Source organism: Ictidomys tridecemlineatus, chromosome 4 (genome assembly GCF_052094955.1).
Source record: "Ictidomys tridecemlineatus isolate mIctTri1 chromosome 4, mIctTri1.hap1, whole genome shotgun sequence".
NCBI classification, from domain to species: domain Eukaryota; kingdom Metazoa; phylum Chordata; class Mammalia; order Rodentia; family Sciuridae; genus Ictidomys; species Ictidomys tridecemlineatus.
Genome location: NC_135480.1, coordinates 189,404,883 through 189,420,934, shown reverse-complemented (window position 1 = coordinate 189,420,934; position 16,052 = coordinate 189,404,883). Strand labels below are relative to the sequence as shown.

General features: G+C 35.1%; 1 protein-coding gene across 11 annotated transcripts in view; it reads left to right on the top strand.

Moving 5' to 3' along the window:
* Ptbp3 (polypyrimidine tract binding protein 3) overlaps positions 1 to 16,052 on the top strand; it is a 98,521-nt gene that overhangs the window by 66,419 nt on the left and 16,050 nt on the right. For all 11 annotated transcript variants that reach the window (XM_078047967.1, XM_078047966.1, XM_078047969.1 and 8 more), the window contains 3 exons: positions 9,702 to 9,812; positions 11,465 to 11,639; positions 15,623 to 15,700. In XM_078047967.1, coding sequence (XP_077904093.1) covers positions 9,702 to 9,812; positions 11,465 to 11,639; positions 15,623 to 15,700 — 364 coding nt within the window. The remainder of the gene's footprint in view (positions 1 to 9,701; positions 9,813 to 11,464; positions 11,640 to 15,622; positions 15,701 to 16,052) is intronic.

Sequence of the window (16,052 nt, the reverse complement as noted above, 5' to 3'; positions counted from 1 at the left end):
TGGTGAATTTTCTTTTTTTAATTTCTATCCCACAAAGTAACATTGTGCAATCCATCAGCTGTATGTGTTTGTATTTGCTACTAAGATTCTGCAGGCTTGCCGACCTACACTATTTTTAACAGACATTTTTATATCTGTGACTCGAACAGTGAGCCTAATCACTATTACGTGCTCATGTCCTATCATTTCACTTATCATATCCCTGAAAGCAGTAAAACCCCAAATCAAGACCCTCAAATCATGGGTCCTTCAGGTGAAGAGAACTAATCCTGAAAGTTCTCAATAGAAACTGTTGGATCATGACTCTCAGTCTTTTAATTGCAACAGTCCTTCATTTAACTCTTTTTCTAGGGGCCACTGGAATAAAACCAACCCCTTACTAAAGCATTTATTAAGGCCTTCATGTGCAAACACTTTTAAAAAAATCTCTTTAATCTCTCTATGCATCACTCTTATTGAACACTGTGGCCTTTTTACCCCCTCTCTTTTTGTCTCCCCTCCCAGCTTAGTCCTTTCTTAGTTGCCTATTTCTTAAGCCTGGGAGACTATTTTACCCATGGTCACTTGGCTATGAATACATCATTCACTCTTCATCTCAGATGTTACCCCCTTGAAGAGTCTTTTTCTAATTACGGTAACTAAGCCCTCTCCCCCCAGCACTCTATTCTATGTTTAGTCAACCAAGAGATAGTATAACATAATAATTAAGGATATAGGGTCTGGAGTTGTTTGGAATCCTGTCTATACCACTAGCTACCTACCTCTACAACCTTGGGTAAGCAATTTGCCTAACTCCTGTTTTCTTTTTGTTTGGTTTCAGGGATTGAATCCAGGGATGCTTAACCACTGAACCACATTCCTAGTTCTTTTTATATTTTATTTTGAGACAGGATCTCTTAAGTTGCTCACTAGGTTGCCAAGGCTGCCTTTGAACTAAAAATTCTCCTTTCTCAGCCTCCTGAGCCTCTGGGATTACAGGTGTGCGCCACTGTGCCAGGCCTGTTTTATTATTTTTATAATGAAGATGAAATTGGTAGTTTTTATACCTTCATTGTGAGGATTACATGAGTTTATATGCTTAAAGCAGGTAGAACAGTGCCTAGTACATATTAATTCCTCTAGAAACATTAGTTATCAGATACTAAAGAATTACAATGTAAGATACTGTTCCTTGCTTTTATGGGTAATAGTAATTTTGTAAATAATGATGTGAAATGTGGGAATATATAAAAGTAAGGAGTTGGTTTTATCTATTATAACTAAGCTAATTGTTTTAGTATTTTATTTGCTGAAAAGTTGGCTTTAGTTAAACTACTGTATAATGTCTGTAGAAGCTAGGGCTCTTCTTTTAGCTCATGGTAAGGGGACTGAGAAACTGAGGTGGGAGAAGTGCTGTATTAGATGAGGGAAGTTAGGGAAGGTTTTTCTTGTATGACATTTAAGCAGAGCCTTTGAATAGAACCTTGAAGAATGTGAGGATTTAAGTTATATATATGTGGAGGAGTAGTGATCCAGTCAGAAAGAATAGCAAGTCCCTAAGATGGAAGTGTGCTTGATATGTTTAGTATCAGGCTGCTAGTGTAGAGAGACTAGGAAAGCTATAGCAATAGAATCAGGGAAAAGGGGTTGGGAGCCAAGCAGCGCAAAGTTTTTATACCATTTTACATTGAATAAAATGGGAAATGATTGGGAGATTTTAAATAGAGCAATGAAAGGTTATCATTTAATGTTTTAACAGAATCACTCATTGTTGTGTTAACCATAATCTGTCATACAGTTCTTGTCATTGTCCATGTTAGATTATGGTGACCTGGGTGAGGGTGTGGCACTAGAACTGGCTGTAATTTGAAGGATATTCTGATGGATTAATTAGATGTGGGTTATAAAGAGAAAGGGAGTAATCAAGAAGGCCTCCCAGATTTGGATCTGAACCTCTGATAAAATGGAGCTACCCTAAACCGTGATAGATTAAGGAAGGAAAAAAATTGGTGCAGGAATTGGAAGTAGAGCAGGAATCAAAATTGGTTTTAGACATATTAAGTTTGAGGTATCTATTAGATTGACACATGAGAAATATCGAGACAGTTTGGAGATATTGCTTAAAGCAGGTAGAACAGTGCCTAGTACATATTAATTCCTCTAGAAACATTAGTTATCAGATACTAAAGAATTACAATGTAACTAATTCTTGAATTACAATGATAACTAATTCTTCAGAGGAAGAATTCCAATCTGGAGTTTGATAATCATCAGTATATGTATAGGTATAAAGCCACTGGACTGGGCAGCATTACCTGGACAGCATTTGTAGGTAGAGAGAAAATTTATCAGCTGATCCCTTATGTAACCTCTCAACCCTGCATACTAAAAAGTTTCTTGATGTACTAAAAAAGTAGCTCACAACAGTATTCTCATATAATCTATCACTTTCAGGCACTATATATAAGGAAATAATTTATGAATTTCAGATAGAGCTCTTTAAGAGAAAGGACTAATCTTTTTTTAAATTTTTTGATATTTATTTTTTAGTTTTCAGTGGACACATCATCTTTTTATTTTTATGTGGTGCTGAGGATCAAACCAGGCGCCACCCACATGCCAGGCGAGCACGCTACTGCTTGAGCCACATCCCCAGCCTAGGACTAATCTTTTTAATTGTAATAAAGATATATAGCTTGAGAAAACAAGTTATCATGGTACTAAATAAAAGAATGAACATTAATGTAAAATAATATTTCTTAATTTTTCCTGTTTTGTTGATTACAAACACTATTATAAACAGATTATGACTCATGGGTTTAATATTAGAGTAAAATATTCTTGTGTGGTATGTGGTGGTACACATCTATAATTCCAGCCTCTTAGGAAGCCAAGACAGAAGAATTTAAAATTCAAGACCAGCGTGGGCAACTTAGTAAGACCCTGTCTCAAAATTAAAAATAAAAATAAAGAAAGGGCTGGAGATGTAGCTCAGAGCTTCAGGCTCTGGGTTCAGTCCTAGTATTGAAAAATATAAACAAACAAACAAACAATAAAAGTTCTGATATGAATATTCTTTTTACAAGTGAATACTAGTGAACATTTTCAATTTCTGGCAAATTCTGCCTTTATAAAAATTACCCTGAGGGCTGGCTATATAGCTCTGTGGTAGAGCACTTACCTAGCATACATGAGGCCCTGGTTCAATTCCTAGCACCACAATAGTAACAATAATAATAACAACAACTCTGAAACTAGGTACAGGGGTATGCCAGCAGTTCGCAGGGCGTGGTGGGGAGGCAGGTAGATGACTTGAGCCCAGGAATTTGGGGCCAGCCTGGGTAATATAGCAAAAACTTCCATCTCCCAAAAAAAAAAAAAAAATTACCCTGAAGAATAATTTTATGAGAATTTGACCTTTGATATCTTCTTAGTCCCATTTTATAGTCTGAAAAGACAGGAGACCTCTAGAATGGAATCTTTTTTTATCTATGACAGCAAAATAAACATTTTAGGGAATAGAGTCAAAGACCTTATAATTACTAAAACACAAATTTGTATATATATAAAACTTTTATGAATTTTTATGTTTTAGACAATATCTTTTCAAAATTTTACTATTTTTTAAAAAACTTTTTTATTAGTTATTGATGGACCTTTATTCATTTATTTGTTTATATGTGGTACTGAGAATCGAACCCAGTGCCTCACACATGCTAGGCAAGCGTTGTACCACTGAGCCACAACCCCAGCCCCCCAAATTTACTATTTAAAAAAAATTTTTTTAATTGTCATTGGACCTTTACTTTATTTATTTATATGTGCTGCTGAGAATTGATCCCAATGCTTCACACATATTAGGCAAGTGCTCTGCCACTGAGTCACTACCCAAGCCTCTTTACTATTTTGATAATTATGAAAAGGTGTTGAAAATTGCACTTCAGGCATTTCTGGATTCCTGATGTTGGTACTCCTTATTTTATTCAAAAATTTTCAGATGGATCTTAGTTCCTCCTTGCTTGGTGAATACAGTCCACGGAGCACTATAGCATTAACCATGCTAGCCAGTTCAGTTCTGTTTTCTTAGCACATTCATATAAAAATCACACAATCAAGGGCCTGGAGATACAACCCAGTAGTAGAGCACTTCTTGCTTAGAATATGTGAGGCCTTGGGTTCAATCCCTGGCTCTACAAAATAATAATAATAATAATAATAATAATAATAATATCACAACCAAATATAAGCTTTCAGTAAAGATAAGTATAAGGTGATTATTAAATTTGGTGAAAGAATCTAAATATTAATAAGATCTGAAAGTTTAGTGGAAATTATCTAGGCTTTGTAGCATAATTTAATATGTAAGTATCCCAAGTTTTAGAGCAAATTATATGTTCTTATTACTTTCTCATCAAGAATATTTATCATTTAAAATTTGCATACCATCATTATTCTCTAGCTAGGAGTTCTCAAAGAGTATTTTTTAAATAGGCATAATATTGAATGCATGCTAGACAAGTACTCTTTATTAATTAATAAGCACTTTACACAAATTAAAAAAAGATGCACTTTACTCTGTACTGTTTATATATATATACACACAAACACACATAAATATTTTAGTTGTAGTTGTACACAATACCTTTATTTTATTTGTTTATTATATGTGTTACTGAGGATCAAACCCAGGGCCTCACGCGTGCTAGGCGAGTGCTGTACCTCTGAGCCACAGCCCTAGCCCCTACCTTTGTACTCTTTTATGCCAAGAATTTTACTTAATATAAGTACAACAACAATGTAAATAACTATATGAGGGCAAGAAGGGGTTAATACTTAGAAAAGAGAATTAACTTTGTTGGGATTTGGGGAAAACAATTTTCTGGTTCCATTGCTTTCTAAACTGTTTTTAAATGAAGATTTACTAGATTTTATACTCAGTTCTAGGAAATGGGAAAATCCATAAGTATTGGCATAGAAGTCTGAAATCACTTGCTATACTTGGAGAAGTATAGCCAATTGATACTGTTTATGTAAATTCTGTGATATAAGAAATGTCAGGTTGAAGAGGTATACCAAGGCAAATGCTTATGAGTACATAGTAAAGTTTTTAATCTTTATTTATTTATTTATTTTTTTATGTGGTGCTGAGGACCGAACCCAGGGCCTCATGAATTGGAGGCGAGCGCTCTACTGCTGAGCTACAACCCCAGCCCCATAGTAAATGATTTTAAGCAGGGGTATATATAATCTGGTTTGTAATTTAGGACACTACCTTGGCTGCAATGTAAAGGAGGGAGATTCAACGCTTGTTATATTCATTCTCCCTTTTTCATTTTAAAACCAAGTTGTAATGTTGCTCTTTTATTGGGGGGGAAAACGCTGTTGATACATGTATTTTATATATATATATATAGAGAGAGAGAGACACACACACACACACACACACACACACACACACACACACTTTATTATATAGAGAGCTTCCTAAAAGTGATTACATATATATTACATAAAGTTTCCCATGTTAAACTAAAACTACCATTTTTGAGTAAACAGTTCAGTGGAATTAAGTGTATTCACATTTCGATATTGTTTGAATATGAAGTGTTTGGCAAAAACTCCTGTGTTGCCAGGACTACAGTTGTGTGGTGCACAACTGTAATCCCAGCAACTCAGGAGGCTGAGGCCGGAGGATCATGAGTTCAAAGCCAGCCTCAGTAACTGAGAGAGACCCTAAAGTGCTAGGTACGTGGTTCAGTGTTTCAGCACCCCCGGATTCAATCCTTAGTACAAACAAAACCCTCCTGTGTTGAAGGCTTGTTTCACAATTTAGCAGTGTTAAAAGGTCAAGATTTTAAAGAAATGATTGGATCACGAGGTCTCTAGACTCGTCAGTGGATTGATGATCTGATGAATTACTCATTTGAATGAACTATTTGGAGGTGATGGAAACTGTAGGAGATGAGACCTAATTGGAGGAAGCAAATCACTAGGGGCCTTTTTTGTTTGTTTTAACTTTATTTTGAGACAGGGATCTCACTAAGTTGCTGCCCTGTAAGAATGTCACTTCAGCTCTGTCCCTCCTTCCCTCTTTCTTTAGCTGCTGTGAGCTGAGCAGCTTTCCTCTGCCATGCCCTTCTGCTATGATGTTTGACCTCATCTAAGGATCAAAGTAATGAGCCAGATGTTCATGGACTGAAACCTCTGTAACTCTGGGTCAAAATAAATCTCCTTTAATTTGGTAATAACTATTCTTTAACTTATTCATGTTGAGTATTTTGGTCATGGTAATGAAAAGCTAACAACATTTTTTTTGTAGCCATTGCCGAACACTGTGTTTCCCCGATGTTTTTTCATCTTTTCATACTGAAACTCCTGTACCCATTAAACAATAACTCACCATTTTTTACTCTTTCCAGTTCCTGGCAAGCAACATTTCACTTTCTATATGAATTTGACTATTCTGTGTTTCTCATATAAGTGGAATCATGCAGTACTTGTCTTTTTGACTACATATTTCACTTAGCATAATGTCTTGAAGATATTCTAGTATCTATCAGAATTTCTTTCCTTTTTAAGAATTAATAATATTCCTCTGTGTGTATCACCTTTTGTTTATCCATTCATCTGTTAATGGACACTTGATTTTTTTTTCTTCCTTTTGACTATTTTGAATGATGCTACTCTGAGCTTGGGTGTACCAGTATCTCTTTCAGTCCCTGCTTTCAATTCTTTGGGTGTATACCTAGAAGTATAATTGCTGATTCACATAGTCATTTTTAATTTTTTTAGGAACTGCCATATTGTTTCCATAGTGGCTGCAACATTTGACATTCCCTCCTACAGCTTACAAGATTTCATTTTCTCCACATCCTCCCCTAACACTTCATTATTTTATGGATACACACACATTGTCCTACAGGGTGTGAGTGATATGGTATGTGCATGTGTGTTTGTAGTACTGGAGATTGAAACTGGGTGCTATACCATTGAGCTACATCCTTAGCCCTCCATTCCCTTCCTTTTTAACTTTATTTTGAGACAGTTTTTATGAGTTGCTGAGGCTGGCCTTGAACTTGCAATCCTCCTTGCTCTGCCTCCTGAGTAGCTGAAATTACAGGTGTGTGCCTTTGTGCCCAGCTATCTCATGTAATTTTAATTTGCATTTCCTTAGTAGTTAGTGATCGTCACCATCTTTTCCTTGCTCATTGGTCATTTGATCTTCTTTGGAGAAATGTCTATTTAAATCCTATGCCTATTTTTAAATTGGATTTCTTTTTTGTTGTAGGAATTCTTTATATATCTTGAGTGTTGTCAGAAATAGGGTTTGCAAAATGTTATATCCCATTCTTTGGGTTGCTTTTTCACTCTGTTGATTGTGTCCTTTGATGCCCCAAATTTTGAGGTAGTCCAGTTTATTTTTTATTTGTTTGTTAAAGCAGGACTAATTGCTTATTCAGCACACTTATACATAATGCTTAGTAATGGCAAAATCTTATTAGCATAGGAAATTGTTAACCTTTTTATTCTCACTGGTAGAAAGACAAATTTCTTATTCATTAAGATCTAGTTTTAAAATGGATTAACAAAGGAAAACAAAATGTTTTATTGTTTTATGCTACCTAGATAAGCTTTTGGAATGAGACAGTAGTAACAATAGCCATGACTCAGTGCTACTGTGGTAGAACAAGTTTTGTAAGAACTTGATAACTAGGAATCTGTCAGGAAGACTTATTTATTCCATTTCTCAGAAGACACTTAAGCAAGATCTTCTCTGACCACTTTTGCACTATCCCAACTTGCACGATGCTTCAGTCTCACCCTTCCCCTTTTCTATTTTTATTTGTAATATTTTTGTATGACTAGACATCATAATATTTATTTTTTTATAGTCTTCACTGCTATCTTCCCAGTGCTTAGAATAGTACCCTGTGAATATTTGATATAGAATAACCTCTAAGTTTTCTGTCTACAAAACCTTCCAGAACAAGGATGAGGAGGATAGGGTACATTGTTGGTAGAATTACAAATTAATACAACTACTTTGGAAAGATTTGAGATTCCTCAAAAGACTAGGAATGGAACTTCCACGGAACCCAGCTGTCCCACTCCTTGGTATTTATTTTAATCAGCTTTTTCACCACTGTGACCAAAAGATGTGACAAGAACAATTTTAGGGGAGGAAAATCTTATTTGGGGCTTACAATTTCAGAGGTCTCTGTCCATAGACAGCTGGCTCCATTCTGCAGAGCTCGAAGTGAAGCAGAACATCATGGCAGAAGGGTGTTACAGAGGAAAATCACATCAGAATGCAGAAAGAACTCTGCTCATCAACCCCAAAATATATAACCCCTGTGACCCACCTTCTTCAGCCACTCCCACCTGTCTACAGTTACTACCAGTTAATCTCTTTTAGGGGATCAGTTTGCTGATTTGGTTAAAACTCTCAAAGGGCTGGGGATGTGGCTCAAGCTGCAGCGTGCTTGCCTGGCATGCCCAGGGCGCTGGGTTCGATCCTCAGCACCACATAAAAATAAAATAAAGATGTTGTGTTCACTGAAAACTAAAAAATAAATATTAAAAAAAATTTTCTCTCTCTCTCTCTCTCTCAAAAAACTCTCAAAGACAAATCACTTTACCCCTAAAATGTCTTCCATTGTCCCACAAGGAGCTTTTGGGAGACACCTAAACCATAACAGTATTTATCCAAAAGAACCAAAATCTGCATACTATAATGATACTTGCATACCAGTGTTTATAGCAGTGCAGTTCACAATAGCCATGTTAAGAAACCAATCTTCAACAGATTGGATAAAGAAAATGTGGTGTATATATACACAATGGAGTTTTACTCAGCTGTAAGAAGAATGAAATTATGTCGTTTTCTGGTAAATGAATGGAACTGAAGAAGCTAAGTGAACTAGTCTAGTCTCAAAAAGTTAAATATTTGCTCTCCCATGGAATATAGAGAAAGGGAAAAGGGTGAATTAAAAAAAAGGGGATCTCCTCAAAATAAAAAGGAGAGCAACAGAGTAAGAGGAAGGGGATCAAGAAGAAGGGAGGAGCAGAAGGTATGGACAATGAAATCTACCAAATTATGCATGTGTCTATGAATATACTACAATGAATTTCACTTATATATATTTATGATGTATTAAAATAATAACAATACAAGGGGGATCAATAGAGTTGAATAAGTGGATCAAGAATAGGGAAGAGAGGAGGAAAAGGGATGGTACTGGTAAATGAGATTGGTCAAATTATGTGTGTGAATGAATATGGAATAATGAATCCCACTATTATTTATAATATGCCAATAAAAATAAATTTTGTTTTTAAGATTACAAGTTTAAAAAAAACAAAACAAATTCTCCAGAAGTATATGCTGATTCCCAGGATGAAATGTGCTTTTGTAACATCATTATACTATCAATTTCTGTTGTCACCTTCTGTTTTACTATTTATCATTTATACATGTTATGAAGTAGATTACATGTTTTGAGTTTTGTTGTGTACAAGGTACTCTTCCAAGACATGAATGGGTATTGAAACATTAACATTTTAGGTTTGGCTTTTTCGGGGCAGGGGGTGCATACCAACAGTTTTAATAAAAGAGAAAATTATTTTCATTTAAAAAGGGGATTCATGAGCCAGATTGTATTTATAAAGGTACATTAGTTTAATATTTTCCTTAGATTTAACTAATATGAACTTGTTTCCAGATATTTTCTAAATTTGGAACAGTTTTGAAGATTATCACCTTTACAAAGAATAATCAATTTCAAGCCTTGCTTCAGTATGCTGACCCAGTGAATGCACATTATGCCAAAATGGTAATTATGATTATTTTTCATTTTTCAATAATTAATCACTTTCTAAAGGAGACCATCATTTGTTCTCTCTTCTAGTTTACTGTGTGTGATTTTTAAAATAGTGATAAAATATATAAAGTAATATCTACCATTTTAACCATTTTTAATCGTATAATCAAATGTGTTCCCTCCCCTAGTTAAAAATTATTATTTTCTCCTAGAAATGGTTTCAAATCTCTAGTTTGCCCCTCAGGACTCTTGAAACTCTTTGCTGTTTGTTATGTTTAGAGTTTAAGCACAGTACTCCTGATGTAATCTAAGAGAATAGGTTCTTGCCCGTTGTACTTAATTTAGTTCTATTAAATCAGCTAAATATTGATTTCACTACTTTTGAGAAATTTTCAGCATTCATTTCTGTTGAGCTCTAAATTGGTGAAAACATTATCTCAAGAATTATGCTGTTCCAAAAAAAATAAGATTAAAAAAAAAAAGAATTATGCTGTTGTCAATTAATGTTTTTTTAAAGTACACAGATACTTAACTTGATAGTATAACAAATTTCACATTAATTTGCTTATATTACATACGTCTGTTGAGATCTATCCCCAATGCTATTCTGTCTTCTGTTCCTGAATCATTTCTAATTTCTGCTCGAATTAGAGACTAGAGACTAAGGCTTATAGTTCTTTTGTGTATCATGTACTGTCTAGCCCTCAATTAGGAAGATAGCCTTATTGCATATATTATTTTGTACCATTTTAATAGCACAATGACTTTTGTTAATGACTTTTATTGTAAATCAGAGTTTTTAATGTATTTGTTTCATTTGTATGTGCTTTTTGTTTCTGGTATCTGTTTTTATAAATTCAAGTTCTAGAAATCACAAAAATCACAAGTAGTGACAGTTATTCTGTTGGTAAGATTTTATTCTTGCAAAGGGAGGGATTACTGATTTTTTTTATCACAATTGACTCCAAATTTTCCTCAGCTCATTGTTAAAGTATTACAGGATAAATTCACAAAAGAATAAGTGGTAGATAATATTTTGTATATTATGTTTCTGATAAATACAAATTACAAAGGCTTTGTTTCATCTTAATCTATATAAATTATAGTAAAATAAGGTGAAATGTGAAATAGGAATATCTTTAAACACTCATTTATGTTTATCATGTTTAGAGTTTGTTGTAGGCAGAGTTGCCGTATTAGCAGCTTAGTATTTCTATATTCTTCTCTTTTGTTTGCTCCTACCATAGGTAAGATGGATGTTATTTTCTTTTCTTTTTTTTTTAAGAGAGAGTGAGAAAGAGAGAGAGAGAATTTTTTTTTTAATATTTATTTTTTAGTTTTCAGCGGACACAACATCTTTGTTTGTATGTGATGCTGAGGATCGAACCCGGGCCACACGCATGCCAGGCGAGAGCGCTACCGCTTGAGCCTCATCCCCAGCCCCTGATGTTATTTTCTTTATACAAATATATATTGAGGCTCAGCATCTTTTTTTCTCCCTTATATTCATAGTGACAGAGATGAAAGTAAACCTAGTTCTTTGGCATTTTATTCATTGCTCTCTGCTTTATACCTGATTACCACTCTTTGTCACAGTAGATGTTATTTGATTCATCAGTGGTATTGTCTTGCAAAAACATCAGTCCCTTTCTCATGTGCTTTAGGCTCTGGATGGCCAGAATATATATAATGCATGCTGCACTCTGCGTATTGACTTCTCCAAGCTCACCAGCCTTAATGTGAAATATAATAATGACAAAAGCAGAGACTTCACTCGCTTAGATCTTCCCACTGGTGATGGCCAGCCATCTCTTGAACCCCCTATGGCTGCTGCTTTTGGTGAGTAGTTCCTTTTGGGGCCACAAAGCAAGTTTTCTGAAGTTATAAGTTTCATTTATTAAACTGTTAAGTTAGCCTTCTTTGTTTTTTGTTTTCAGAATTTCTAAAGGAAAGCAAGAATCTTGGAACAAATGTAACCATTCATTAAATCTATTTTTTTTTAATATTTAATTTTATTTGTAGTTGGACACAACACCTGTATCTATCTATTTATTTATTTATTTAAGCTTTAGGTGGACAGAATATCTTTATTTTTATTTTTATGCTGTGCTGAGGATCAAACCCAGTGCCTCACGCATGCCAGGCAAGCACGCTACTACTTGAGCAATATCCCCAGCCCCTTATTTATTTACTTTTATGTGGTACTGAGGAATGAACCTAGGGCCTTGCATGTTCTAGGCAAGCACTATACTGCTGGCCACAACCCCAGTCCCTCATTAACTCTTTTTTATTTTATTTTTTTTAGATGTATGGACCTTTATTTTATTAATTTATTTATACGTGGTGCTGAGAATCAAACCCAGGGCCTCACACATGCTAGGCAAGCGCTCTACCACTGAGCCACAGCCTAAGCCCCTCATTAACTCTTTAGTATTAGAAAGTTCTATTATTTGTGAAAACAAGTAGATATCTCAAATTGAATTACAGTATTTGTTTTCTAACATTGATATTACTCATAAGTTATACAACTATTTGCTTCTAATTGATTCTTAAAAATTAAATTGATTTATAGTCAGCACAATTTTGCCATAAGTACTCTTGAAAATTATTTTTCCTTTTTAAATAGTGATACTTTAAATCAGTGGCCTTAACTAATCATATGTTTTTCCTGTATTCAAAGACGAGAATTTATCTTGTTTTTTTAAACATTAGAACTTACATTTTGGCCTGGAGTTGGGCTCAGAGGTAAAGCCCTTGCCTAGCATGTGTGAGGCACTGGGTTCTATCCTCAGCACCACATACAAATAAATAAAGGTATTGTGTTTTGTTTTTAAAACGAACTTATATCTTTAAGTTTATGTGGTATTGGATTTTTCATTAATAAAAATACAAGCAATATCACTAATTGAGACCTTAAGTAGTATTTAATCCATCTTCTTTTGTAGGTGAGAAGCTATCAAATATATACTCATGGTGTAATTAATGTTCTGTATTATGGGAGTAGGACATTTGGAAAATATGGTTAAGAGTTTTGCTTTCTGAATATAAAGTATCACTATTCACATTCTTTTTCATTGTTATTAATAAATCTTTAGTTGTTGCAAAATAATATTTCCATCTTGAGTGATTCATCAGAGAAAAATATGTTTTACATATTGTGTAAACGTTTCTCTTCTTTGCCTATCACTAATTTTTGACACAGTTCACTATTCCCTCCTTTCTTAGCTTCTGCAACACCACATTCTCCCTACTTTATGCCTTCCTCAGTGGCTTATATTTGCTTGCCAGCTCTTTTTTTTTTTAATTGATGTGTATTAAGTGTTCTGTGATAGTTATATCAAATTTTTTTTCCTTATTTCTCTAATACTTAATGGCTATCATTCTGCTTCACTCCCCGTAGCCATCTGTATTAGCCACTTGGCTGTGCTTGAAAACTGGCCCTCATCAAGACTTTATGGCAATTAACATTTTTCTAACATGCCTCAGCAGCAGCTGTGAATCAGCTTTCACAGCACTCCTCCCTCTTGTGATATAGGGCCCTGCGGAAGGTGTTTTGATGTTCTTGTGGTAGAGTGTAAAGAATAAGAGAGCAGGGCTGGGGATGTGGCTCAAGCGGTAGCGCGCTCGCCTGGCATGCATGCGGCCTGTGTTCGATCCCCAGCACCACATACCAACAACGATGTTGTGTCCGCCGAGAACTAAGAAATAAATATTAAAAAAATTCCTCTCTCTCTCTCTCTCTCTCTCTCCCCCCCCCTCTCACTCTCTCTCTCAAAAAAAAAAAAGAGAGCTGGTGTAAACTTTAAATGCCTTTTAAAGCTTCTGTGGCACATGTCATTTCTGCCTTTATTTTTTGCAGAAACATATGACGTAATCAAATCCAGTGTGAATTACAAAGAAATGCATGCTTTTCCTTTTTTCTTTTCTGGTTATGGTTATTGAACCCAGGGTTTCACACGTGCTAAGCAAACACTGTTTACTGAACTATATCTCCAGCCCCCCCCCTTTTTTTTTAAAAGAGAGAGTGAGAGAGGGGAGAGAGAGAGAGAGAGAATTTTTAATATTTATTTTTTACTTCTCGGCGGACACAACATCTTTGTTGGTATGTGGTGCTGAGGATCGAACCCAGGCCGCATGCATGCCAGGCGAGCGCGCTACCGCTTGAGCCACATCCCCAGCCCCTCTCCAGCCCTTTTTAAAATTTTATTTTTTGAGCCAGGATCTCACTAAGTTGCCCAAGCTGTCCTTAAACTTTTGAACTTTCTGCCTCAGTCTCCCCAGTCAATGGGATTATGGAGATGGGCCTGCAGGCTTTATTTTGAAGACTTATTAAATCTTTCTTTAATGTACAAATATATTAATGAATGAATGAATGAATCATTTTTACTGATGATCTTGAGCCTACTTGTGTCTAAGTTTAGCAAGGACAGAGATTCATATCTGCTTTGTTCAGTGATTCCTCAGCAGTAAAATAAATAAATAAATAAATAAATAATGCATATGTTTGTTGGGTGTATTTCAGTCTCCTTATTTTATCAGTTATTTTGTCATCTCTGCTGGTTCTGTCCTTGCAGATCTACATTTTCTTGAATGATGCTAAATTACAGCTACATATTTAAGTTAAACAGTTCTCTAGTAAAGAGAGTGAAATTATATGAGCTTTTAACTCCTCTGGAAAATATAGCCTGAATATTTCTGCTTATAAATATATTCATCTTCTTGCCATTAAACAATCTAAAACTCTCCCTTTGACTTTTTGCAATGTATGTTTTCTAAAACAATTACACCTTTTTTACTTACTCTGTGTGAATTTTATTGTAGATCCTCCTTTCCCCTTTTAAAACTAGATCCTGAGGTACTGTATAATTCACTACCTTCCCCCCCCCTATTTCTTGGACTCTTCTCTTTTTCTTTTCTGTAGAATATTCCTCTTCCTTCTGCTGAAGTGTACTAATACTCTCAGACTGTGTTTTGGGCTCTCTTCTGTTTTTCTCTTTGGCTTTTTTTAGTGGAGCTCTGATTCGTACGGTTTTCACATCTATTTCAACACAGATGATTACAAATCTGTGTGTTTGCTTGTGATAATTACTCTGAGTTTTCCCCTTGTGAGCATTTCCATTTAAATATCTTACTACCACATCAAATTTTACATATTCCAAACCACATTCACTATTTTTCTACAAGAGCTGACTTATTCATTGGAATTATCTCCTATTTTTTGTTAATGATACACAGTCACTGGACTTCTTAGAGGAAAGAGAAGATCAGTATTTATTTTATCATCCGGTACACACCAAGCATTATGCTTTTCAGTTACTCTAACTGATCGTCGTGAATCCCTTGTGACTCCTTAGTCCACTTGTGGTACATTTCATTTACACCACTATATGACCCTCATCATATTAATTTCCTGTAATTCAGACTTATATTTTGTAAGCCTCTCAGACAAAGATTTAATCTCATACCTCTTTATGTCATCACAATGCACCACAGATAAGAGTACATTTTAATGAGTGTTTGATGACTATTCATACAGAAAAAAAAAATGCTCTAAATAAGGACCAGAAATCTCAGCCTAGTCAAGATTTAATGAACAGCTAAACTATATATAAACTTGATCATTGAACCCAGCTGAAAGTGGTTAGGCCCCCCAAAATGGCAGAGGCTCTTATACCTTAAAGATCACCTGTTGAACAAATATTTATTTTGTAATATTTTTCTTTTTCTGTAATAAACTCTAATGTACTCATTTTATATTGCTTTGATTAGCATATTCATAGAAGGTAGTATATTTATTTTAGCTTCTCTTTCTTCCTCACTAGGTGCACCAGGTATAATCTCTTCACCATATGCAGGGGCTGCTGGATTTGCCCCAGCCATTGGATTTCCTCAAGCTACAGGTGAATCTTTTAAAGTTGATTTTGAAATAATTTTCAAATGATTTTCCAGGAACTTAGCAAGATGAAAAATGAAAATTTTGAAGAATGTAGAATAAAAGCATTGGGCATCTGGGCGTGGCAGCACCTGCCCCATAATCCTGGTGGCTTAGGAGGCGATGGCAAGAGGATGGCAAATTCACAGTCAATCTTAGCAATTAGTGAGGCCCTAAGCAATTTAGCCAGACCCTGTTTCTAAATAAAATATAAAAAGGGGCTGAGGATGTGGTTAAGTGCTTAAGCACCCCTGGGTTCAATCCTCCGTACCAGGAAAAAAAAAAAAAGCATTAGGCATATCAAGCACAGAAGTGACTGT